This window comes from Acanthisitta chloris, unplaced genomic scaffold (assembly GCF_000695815.1).
Source record: "Acanthisitta chloris isolate BGI_N310 unplaced genomic scaffold, ASM69581v1 scaffold3670, whole genome shotgun sequence".
In the NCBI taxonomy this organism is placed as follows: domain Eukaryota; kingdom Metazoa; phylum Chordata; class Aves; order Passeriformes; family Acanthisittidae; genus Acanthisitta; species Acanthisitta chloris.
The window spans coordinates 17,107-28,701 of NW_008650890.1; the positions used below are offsets into that span (position 1 = coordinate 17,107).

Genomic DNA, 11,595 nt, shown 5'->3' on the forward strand with positions numbered 1-11,595 from the left:
TTACTGTGACTGACCTGGTTGTAAATTTGGGCTTTAACCCAGTTTACCTCTGTGATCACATTAACATCTGCAGGATGTTCTGGTTTGGAACATGTTCCTCAACACCAGGTGTACTTTAGTAGCACAGAGAACAGCCTGAAGATCTCAGAAGCATCAAATCCTTCTACAGATCCTTCAACAAGGGTTTAAGAGTAGGGAGAGAGATGCTAACTGGATGGAGCAGATCTGAAAATGCAGATTACATGACCTTAACATATAAGTTTAACAGAGTAGATCCCAGGATAACAGCAACAAGTATTGGCTTGAAATACTCATATTTCAAAGACTGAGATCACTGCTTTGTCTATACCACACACCTTTGATCCAAGACTTCAGTTTTGTTAAAGAAATGGTAACTGAAAATGAGTTGAAGTTCATTAATTTTGACATTTAAAGGCAGATTTATTAGTACAAACACCTTTGGTGAAAACTCACCTGTCGGTCACAGTAATGCAAGTGATACTCTAAGTTATATACATCACAATAAACTTTGGGGGGGTTCAGTTGTTTCTTTTCCTGGTCTGAGAAAACGTTGCAGTCTGCAATCTCAGTGTCTGTGACTAACCACCTCTGTTTATTTTCAGAACTGCTGGAGTTGGCTGGCAAGCAGCAAGGAAAGCTCTATCACTACAGGACACAGCTTTTCCCCACACAGGTCTAATGATAACCATATCACTTCTATTTTGTGGTATTTGTAAATATTTTGCTTTTGATAAATTTTGTACTTTGATTTATTGTAGTAATAAAACTGATAATTCTTACCAAGCATGATTTGCATTCTACCTGCACCAAAGACAAAGGAGGAAGGAAGGAGTGAGACAGGACAGAATGCTCCATGAGTTTTACCAAAACTTTTAAAGAGAGTCCTGGGAAACATTTTATTGTACTTTTATATACTGCTTAATATCTATAATGTACAAATAGGCAATTTATGCTTGAAGAGTGTTGCATCAGGTACTATTTACAAGACTTCACCACAATGTCAGGGGGATTTATAAAAAACCAAAAAGGAATTAGTGAAGTCCTAGGAAGACTCAGCAGAAATACCAGGGGAACTAAGCATCACATTTTCAGCATGTTCACGCACCTGGTTTGTTGCACAAGGGTATTTATAGCTTGTAACATGTACCATGTTAAGGGTAGGTGCAGCAGGTGAGAGTACAGTGGCTACAGCACCTCTATAAGAGGAGCCTTTTCAACACACTGGTTCTACTTTCCTGGCTGCAGCACTGGATCTGTTTCATGTTCCTGCCAGAAGTCAGATAGGCAAAGCTGCATCCAAAGCAAGATTTTAACTCTGTTTAATGTCTTGTTTTCTCTTTTCTTTTCCCTTCTTTTTTTGTTGCTTCTTCATTTTTCTCTCTTTTTGGCAGCTTGGAAGACTTCACCTTTTTTTGCTACAAACAGAATATACAGACAGTTTAAATCCAGCTGCAACCTGACAAAAGTGTAAGTCAAAATGCAATCAGTGCTAAAGGAAAAGCCACCATAAATGCCATGGAGAGTACAGACTCTACAGTATTCAGTCCCAAGGGCTGAACACAGTTCCTCATTTGGCAATACATACAAAAGTATTACTAAGAATTGTCATTTGTGATAACCACATTGAAATGTCTATTGGCTGCTCCTTGCCACTGTCCCCACCAATACCTAAAATAACACTAAGTTTTGGAATTGGATGCAGCATTCATGAGGTTACAGTGATGTCTGTTTAAGGTTTAAGTGATGTCTCACTTTGTCCAACATCCAAGCAGAAGACAATGGATGGAAATGACAAGACTTTTTCACCTTACCACCCGTTAAAAATTTAGAATTTGACAGATTACTATCTACTGTGATTTTCTGAAAAATTCATTCAGTTAATGTTACAAGTCCCCAGAACAGTAACTAAACCAAAAAATAACCACCACACTAAAGTGTGGTGGTGTAATACTGAGGAAACTAAATTACCTTAATCATTGCATCACTTTCAACAGTATCTTCCTCTTCCTCATCAGACTGGATCTCTTGCGCATTCAAATCTTCACTCAGTTCTGAGGTGGTGCCAGAGCTCAACTGCCTTTTAGATGCCTTGGCAGAATTAAGTGAATATGGAATCAGATGTGCCTCTTTGTTGTAGGCCCGTGTGAAAGCTGCTTTGACCTGTCAGGTTGGAAGGAAGGAAACTGAGCATCAGCTTAGGAACTGTAGCTTGTTATCTAACCAACTCTTAGTAAGAGATTCCACATCATCTTTCCTTTGGAAAAGTTGTGGCCAAAGATACATAGTTAATATGCAGCTGCATCAACTTCAGCAGCACATCCACACCACAGCTATTACTCTAGGATGTCTTTTTTAAGATATGAAAGAAAAGGGGGGGGAAAAAAAAAAAAGGAATTTTACCTTGGGATCCAGCTTTGAAAAAGGACTGGGTTTTCCTCCCCATGTGCCTATTTCCATGATATTTTCAACATCTTCTTTCATCAAGCAGTAGGAGTCCATAAATGTTATGGCTTGTTGTACACCATCTGCTCCAAAGTCTTTCAAGGGCTGAACGAGTGCATCCCGTAAATATGGCAAATACTCCATATTCACTGTTCTCTTGCATGCCTGGGTTCTTTGTCAAATACAAAGTAGTAAGTAAATCTGTACAACCACCACCACTGACTTCTAAAGACAAGCAAAAAGTAGGTTAGGAGGCCCTCAGCAAATGGACCACCAGCTGCCTTAGGGGCTAACTGCAAGTTCTGTTGTGCCATTCCATACCTGCATTAGAGATAACCAATGCAAGGTATTCCAACACCAAACAGTCTGGGGAAAACACATCCCTAACTGAGAAATGTACTGCTGACTACACTAAAAGTGTTTGCAATTTGAGCTTTGTCCAGACTAAGCACTAAGAAAAGTGTCATCTACAATATATGAGCATATGCCCAGAATATATCAATGTGTCACCTGCTTGTACACTAAGCAGAGCAAGGAATTAATAGCTGGTAATGAACTCAACAAGAACTAACTGCATCACCATAAACCAGAAGAGGAATGTCAGTACTACCTGAGACTCATGTGCATTGCCAGTTCTTGAACGATCCGATCGTGTTTGCCTGTGGATGAAAATTTCCCCAGCCAGCTGGGAAAGACAGGAAACTGGGACATGTAGCCTCTCATTAGCTCCCCTGGGAGAACGCTTGCATAAATAGCCTGAAAAAGTAACACACATGCCAAACTCAAATCACACTGAATTAGTCTCTCTGACACCATGACACACTGCCCTACTGCTCCACACACAAGGGGTTGTCAATGCAGCCCCAGAGTGGAAAGAGCTTGTTGTAAACTCTCTCTTGGTTGCTTGTTTCTGGTCAACCCCTCTTGGGTTACAGCTCCACCTCTGGTACCACCCTGTTCACTACCATATTCTAAAAACCCTGTGAAATTACCTGGCCTTTTAAAGCCATGAAATACCCTGTTCATGTCTCATGTCCAGTTTTGAGTGTGGTCAGACAAACAGCTGACTTCACACAAACAAGGGCTGTGATCTCCAGCACACAGCCATGGTGATGGAGACATTTCCAAACACCACCACGAATCTGCTCAAACTCAGCTAGCTCCATTCCTAAGCAACTCATCTCTGACCTGCACTAAGCACAGAGGTGAACTACATGACCTCCAGCTTCACCTACAATGCATTTTCTCTGATGCCACTCATCATCCTTTAGCACAAGTCCTGTCAATGTTTCAGTAATCATTAAAAGAAGTACAGAGACACAGCTTCAGTGCTTTGGGAGAAATCCTGCCCTGGTGAGAGGCTGGCATAAGGAAGCACAGGGTAGGCTTGTAGCCACACCTCAGAAGTGATATGCACCACGAGCTCCTATGCCTCATAACAAAGATTCAAGCTTTTCATAGTTTCAGAAGACTTCATTTCATGTTACAGCATGGGCTCAGCAATATGAATATGGGAAACTGTTCTAATCACCAGTGGAACAGAGAATACTACATGAAGTATCAATTATACAAGCCATAAAATTATACTACACACCAATTTCCACAGATCAGTCTTCAACACCAAACAGCCATAAAGAACATGAAATGAGTGTTACGCACTCACCTGTGTTGGAAGAAGATTCCAGTTCTGCTTGCTACGAATCTGTTTGTCCACTATATCACCATCACATATGCTATCAGCTGCTCTGCTCAGGAGCACCAAGTGCTTTTTCATATTTCCTCTAGGAAAAAAAATATTTTACTTTATTACAAAACAGAAATATCCAGGTAGGTTTTAGTCTACTTTGGCTCCCTGACACGAAAGCCTGTGTCAGTTTAGGGTATGGAGTAACTCACCCAGCAGCAGCTGGTTTCACGTGCACATAGTTCTCTTGGACAAAGAGAGGTGCTAGGGAATAGTCATGGAAGAAAAGATCTGATTTGTCTATAAGAGACATACGAGACGTCTCCTCTCCAGTGGCAAAGACCTTCCGGACAACATCAAATGGGCCCTAAGTAAATGGTGCATCAAAAAGTCAGTGGGTAGCAGCAAATAGTAAGACACAGCACAACAGCAACAAAATTAGTGATGGACCCAAGAACATCTCAACTCATCAGTGCAAGTTCCATGCTCACTATTTCCTCCCTAGAACTTTACCAGCTTTCAGAACTGTGTTTTAATAGTAAGAGAATGATCTCCCACAGAGGACTCAGGATGAGAAGTAAGAGCTTCATAATTACATCTTACATAACAGTACATCAAAATATATACTTGGTCCTAGATTTACTACTCTTCAACTATTCATGGCAAATGTGATAGCTCCCTGCATCTAGGCTTTAATTCAGTGCTTTAGTTCAAAGATTCTTATAAAGACTGGTGATTATATCAGAAATGACAATAAAAGCCAATCCAGTACTTTACACTTACCAGTTTGATATCCTTTTTGGCTCTGCCAGCATCTGTTTTAGCCTCATCGTAAGTCAAAGATTTATCCTTTGCACACCACATATTAAGATTATGTAAAACCTGAAGAACAAAATTTACAATCTGGTAGCATAATAGGATTTAAATGGAACACTCAAGCAGAAACAGCATGGTCTTAATACATAAAAATAAGAATACTGTTCCAATACTACACTGAAGTCAGTGCACATGATGTGCTACCTGAAACAGAAACCGATGCAGAATTGGTACTGACCTGTCTGATGTCCTGATTTGCTGCCAGGATTATCTCTTGCATAGCAGGTGGGGGAATTTTTAAACCTTCTTTAAATGCAATAGACATCATGGCACCCTGGAATACATAATTGAGAAACTGTCACGACAGAATCCCTATGGATTCTTCCCCCTGTGGAACACACTGACACATCTATGAATGAGCGTCACATATTTCTAATTTTATAAAGCACAAATAATTCAGACTCTCTCTCAAATGTAAGACATTGCTTGCCATTGGTGTAAAAAAGTGCATGGTCATTTAAAAAAAAAACCCCAACACTTTGGATATATTTGTAAGATAGACATCTAAAATCCAGAAGGCTTTGGGATACTTCGTTCCTTGGGAAGAACAACTCGGCCCATTTTGAAAAGCAGAGTTACTCACTGAGATGATCCATTAAGCAATGCACCCAATTCCATACAAATTTTGCCCCATGAGCACAGAAGTTACTGATGGCCATTCAGTGCAGCCCATACAGCCACAGCCTTACCTTGATCTGTTCTAGCCGAGGTCTCTGGAAACGAAGATCCAAGCAGTAGTGCACCAGGGAACGCATTTTGGGATGGTTGCGATCGTTGCACATACAAATGATGGGAATCTTCGTGTGGCGAATCAAACCAATCAGCTCCTGTGGTTTAAACAGGTGATAATTACATCAGATAACTTGGGTAAGAATGATTAAAGTATCATACCAAGCAGCATTCGTCCCTGCTTTAAATGAGATCCTTGACAAGTCCAAGTCTATAAAACTCCCCCTACTGTAACCACATTTGTACACAGCACAAACCTAGCCCCATCACCTATTTTCTTCACTTGCTGTTATATTCAGCTGCAATAAATTTGCTGCCTACACACTGCCACAGTCTACTTCCAGCAATCAGGTTTGGAATATTCTTCAAGAAGCAATGAGGATCAATAGCCCAGAGCACAGCTATCCATATGCAGAACTGGATTCATTTCTCCAAAGGCCATTTCAACGTGGCCTATGCCCACAGGGAGCACACAGCTTTCTGGCTGCACTCTGCCACAATGAATGAAGGAGCAAGAAGTAAAAAGACCAGCTCTTCCCTATCCAAAGAGCTCAACCCTGAGGTGCTGGCATTACTAGGCTTGCCAGAACAACCTTTGCCAGCTCTAATGAAGGTGAAGTTCAGTTCAGTTTCATATTCCTGCAACAGAGATATCTACATCTGAGCTAAAGATCTCTGTGGCCTTTACTGTCCAAGTATTGCAGGTGACCCTAGGAGATCCTCAGAAGCTAAAACCAGAGCTGCTAAGGAGAACAAAGGATAATGCTGCCTATGCCACACAGAAGTTACTCAGTGTTACTGCCTGTAGAAAGGAGCGACTGTCTCAGCCAGATTATAAAACTCCCACTGCAGGTAGATGTCAGCTTAGAGAGACCTTAGGATAAATACACCTATTCTGAAGTGCACCCACCCAAGTTCATCACTCCAGGCTTCTACACAAGTATCTTTTTTACTCCTTCTATCAGTGTGCAATTCTTACACAAAGACTTCTACAACAGGTGAGACTGTACAGAGAGTTTCTGTTTATGGACCATGGGTTGAAGACAGTAGAATGGCCTGGATATTTTGTGCTATATATGGTATGCACTGTTAGCAATGGCATTAGCTAGAAGCTATAGTGGTTTCACCTGAATCCCTCCTCTGTCTTCATTGCCTGCCATACCATCCACTTCATCCATGATCAATACATGTTTCCCGCTAACTGATGAGGATGTGCCTGAAAATGAATATGGATAAGAAAATGAGATGGGAATAAGACAGAGTTTTACCCAATGTTTTATAGGTTAGGTAACCCCATCCTAGGCAATCGAGGTGGTGGTGAACCTCTTGCTCTGCCACTTGATTACATGAAAATCTATGTTCACAGACCAGACTATAACCTCGTGTCACCCTCCTAGAAACAAGTCCCACAGAACAGAGGAGCAACTGCAGAGTTCTTGAGTAGTTTGTGCAGATTAACAACTAATTCTACAACTAGCAGGACTTAATTCTAAATTGAAGAGGAAATAAAACAGCTTACTAAATGAACCCATCCCTATGAGAGCAGATCCCTCCACGTGACAAGCAAGGTAAATTCCTAACACTGTTGTGTAATAAGGAAGCTCTGCCCCTCCTGTAACCAGACTCTTAATACAACAAAAATCCTCCTTTAAACAACAGACATACCAGAACAGAAGTCTTTGATGCTGGTGTTGCTAAGTGACTCAGCAACTACTTCCTTTAGACTGTTCTTACTGCGAGTGTCGCTGGCGTTCAGCTCCACATAGCTATAGCCCAGTTCCTGATCCAAACAGAAACCACACAAAAAGTGAGAATACAGAACAGTGAAAAAGCACATGCACACTCAGACACACTATTTCAGAGTTCCAGAAGAAAGCTCTGACAATACTCTGCTCACATACAGCTTGTGGCTTTGCTTCCTTTCTCCTCATACTCATTTTTCTCTTGCACTCCAGAAATATTTATAACTACACACAGAACAGACAGGACCAAAAGAGAGTATTCTTTTTTGGAGGGGGATGGGAAAGGGCTGGAGTCAGTGGCACAGATTTAGTTCTAGAAGATTAAGAAGACTGCCACAGGGGATAGAAACAGAGCTATGAGCCAAGGCTGGCTAAGCTCCATGGTATTTCCAGCTGCATAACAAGGAAACATACCACATTCCTATGAAGGCTGCAGGAAAGAGAAGCTTTTAACTATTTAACTGACAGCAAACACAGCAGCACTAAGGCTTCAAAACGGGCTGGGATGGATGTCAGACCCTGAAGGAACTTAACCCAACTGCTCTGTTAGCAGCAAAGTCCCCTGCCAGGGGCATGTCACAGCACAGCAGTGAGCTGCACACAGCCTCAGCAACCCAGTTTTGTGGGTTCAATCCTGTGAAATGCTCTGCAGAGACCTGCAGCAGCTGTGAGCAAGTCAGGTTGGAAAACAGAAGCAGGAAAGCTCATGCTTTGAGAGAAATGAGCCCAGGACAGCACATCCAGCTTTTCTAAAAGTCTATTTCTGGGTGTGGCATCAACTTGTTGGCACAAATCTCTAAGGCAGAGTGGTGGGGGAGGTGTGGGAATTGAGTTAACTCTATACAACTCTAATATTAAAGCAATCACTCCCCCCCAGCATGATGATCTGAGAGATGACAATAGGTCTGAACCTGTCCAAGCTGGTAGTACCATAGTCTAAGATAGCTCTTGTAAAAACAAAAAACGTCAAAAAACAAAAATAATCTGTACTTTGTTACAACAATGCTATTAATAAATCAGCTTTAATGGTATTTCTAAAATATGGAGTTCTTGGCTGATTCCCTACCAACTGTATAGTGAACACAGTGTTCAAGTATCTTAGGAAGAAACAATTTCTAAATTCAGATCTAGAAATGGACACACAGCCCTAAAACTCCTCTCATCCTAAAGCAATTTTGCAATTTAGGTTGAGTTCAACGTGTCAGTCCCATGACTTTAGGCTTTCAAAAAGCTTGCCAGAATTTGACTCCCACTAAATTCAGTGCAAATATTCTCCAATTTGCAGAGCCAGTGCTGAACACGCACAATTTTGCAAAACCATTTCCAATTGTTGGACATCCTGTGATACGTTTCCTCTTAGTGTAACAGAAACAAGCACAGACACCCATTGCTACATTCTCACCTCAAGCCTGATAAAAGTCTCTAAACATCCAGGTGTTTTCACCTGTAACCCTGTTCTGAGCAGGTGGAACTAGCTGAGAGCAGACCCTGGTCATTCAGGGGACATCCACACTGTATCTGTACAGAATTAATATATAACAAAAACTGCTAGGAACAACTGTTCACATGACCTCACCTTACAAACCAGAGCAGCTGTAGTAGTTTTACCAACTCCAGGTGGACCAGAAAGTAATGCTGCTTTGAAACTAGTCCCATCATCTTTGCTTCCAGCTTTACTGGTCTTTGCTGTAAGAAAAGAGTCCAGGTTTTACCTAGGTATGTAATTCCAAAACAAACTGCATGAATCTAAAGACACCAAACATCACTGAAATTTTTCCCAGTAAGAACACCAAAGAATGAATACACATCTGCATCCTAATCATTTGGGAAAAACCAGCTTCATTTGTGACTTGCAGTGATTTTAAACTGAAAAATGGCAAAAGTGCTATTAATGTGCAGCTTCATTTGTGACCTGCAGTGATTTTAAAATGAAAAATGGCAAAAGTGCTATTAATGTAACATAACTATTTTAGTAATTTCCTCAATGCCATATAATATAAATAAAATACCCAGGACCTTAACAATTCATCTTGTCCCCACACATGACAGCAGCTCTTTAGACATGCTGCTGTATCTTACTGTGTGGACACAGACACTTGGCACTGGCTAACCTAATTTCTAGAGAAAGAACTCAGTAGGTTCAAAGTGGGGCCATTTTTAGACACACTACTGCTAGGTTATTTTGGTTTCTTTTGGAAAAATGAAACTTAAGACGTATAAAAGACTTGAAAAAATAATCTTTTGAGACAGCTTCCTGTTCTTTTTTTTGGGGCAGGTATTAAGTGAACAACTACCTCACCAAACACACTCAGGCTCAACTAAAAGTGCATCCAACTGCAGCCTCATTCCCAACTTCCAGAGTTGCTTTGCTACCTCAAAGGCCCTTACTGGTCCAGGGAACTAAGGAGTGTGATGAGCATGGAAAAACACAGAGGAAAGTTAACCAATCCAGTCACCTTGTCCATCTTCCGAGGTATTCCTGTGCCAGTTTCTGAGCCATCGGAGCAGTTTATTGGCACAGCTTTGCTCACCTTGCTGTCCAATAATTGCCTTAAGAGATACAGGCTTGTATTTATCTACCCAGAGCAGTCTTTCTGCCCCATCTTCATTAACCTCAGAAACAAAGTTCCCCATGGGTTTTGGAGCTTCTTTCTCCTCTACAGTCTGACGTTTAAAGTCCATGAGCTTTCGAACAGCAGTGGTTTCTTTCTTGACAGATTTAACAGCATCTCCTTTTTCAGGAGTAGACTTAAACTTTTTATTATCAGCTTCCCTCTTGAAGGGGCTAAGATTCCTTTTTCCAGCTTCGGTTTTCTGTGGTGTCCTTTTAGGTCTTGACTCTGCTCTCTTTGCCTTGGGAAAACAAAGGTAAGAAGGGGAAATTAAAAGAAACCCCATACAGTGAACAAACAGTATGATTATTTACACACCTACAGGAGGCCTTAGCAAGTAACAAAGCTTATGCATGGATTAAAAATAAACTCCAAGAGCAGCTATAGAAATACTCCTCTATGAAAAACAAAGCACTGTTAAACACAGTGTCATCAGGTTCTGCAGCACAACCCACAAAAAAGAGGCAGGAAACATTCTGGTCATTCCAAGAGCAATCCCCTTACTCACAAGGCCTAATGCACCATTAAACAATGCTAAACTGATGACTGTCAGGTTGGAACAAATGGGTCAGACACCCATCAACACTTGCAGAAGTTGTTCAACCTAAAACAATTTAAAGGGAGTGAAAGTGATTAGCTAATAAGCTTTTCCTTAGGACACTAATAGTATCTTTACCTACAATAATTCATGTCTAGCCACATCAGAAGTACCACAGCAACAGCTGAGCTGAATGCACCACATGCTAGAGCTAACAGAGATTTTAATAACATTTTATCAGCCACTACAGACTAAGCTTAAATGTGCATAAAAACCTTGTTACTGTTTGTACAGTACTGCCTGAAAATATTGCATTTACTATTATTAGTTCAAGTACCACAAAGACAAGATCTGCTACATATACACAGTTTGCATATAGGTGTCCCATGTGTATAGTATATTTCATACTGGGCCTGTCTGGGTACTACACAATGTCAGCCATAATTACTTATTTCAAAGAATAAACAAATACTCAGAGTTTAGAATTGAGACCATCTAAGGAGATACAACTGCTCCCTCTGTCAGATACCTAAAATACAGAATCATATCAGAGTATGAAAATGAAAGGTGGGAAAATGACCCAAGAGAAATCTTAAGCAGAAAATTTTCACTTGCAATACTTTTAACCTAGAAGGTAAAGAAAAAACAAAACAAACAAACCTCCAAACCCCAAACCCCACCCCACCCTCAAATTCATAATACACAAACCTCTGTTTCAGCCACCAGCTCGTATTTGGATTTCTTGCCTGGCATAGTTCGAATTAGATCAAACAGGCCATCCTCATCAATAACTTTTGTACCTAAAGCTGATGCCTAGAGCAAAACAAACAATTAAACGTAAAGTCAAGTCAAGTTAGGAGTTATACAACTCATTTGTATGAAAAGCAATTTGTTGCTTTCCAGTAAAAACTATGTTTAGGAACACAACAACAAAAAGGTTATTTTTTTTAT

At 40.7% G+C, this 11,595-nt stretch overlaps 1 protein-coding gene across 1 annotated transcript; it reads right to left on the reverse strand.

Annotated features, from left to right (window-relative positions):
* Positions 1–891: 891 nt before the first annotated feature.
* Positions 892–11,457, reverse strand: RFC1 (replication factor C (activator 1) 1, 145kDa; the record flags this gene model as incomplete). The annotated part of the gene is made up of 14 exons (XM_009070536.1): positions 892–1,436; positions 1,990–2,181; positions 2,422–2,635; positions 3,074–3,219; positions 4,127–4,244; positions 4,360–4,514; positions 4,931–5,029; positions 5,202–5,297; positions 5,713–5,850; positions 6,880–6,968; positions 7,418–7,532; positions 9,071–9,180; positions 9,951–10,347; positions 11,353–11,457. Coding segments are annotated over 14 exons (2,070 nt in total), but the record flags the coding sequence as incomplete, so codon positions are not given.
* Positions 11,458–11,595: the final 138 nt, after the last annotated feature.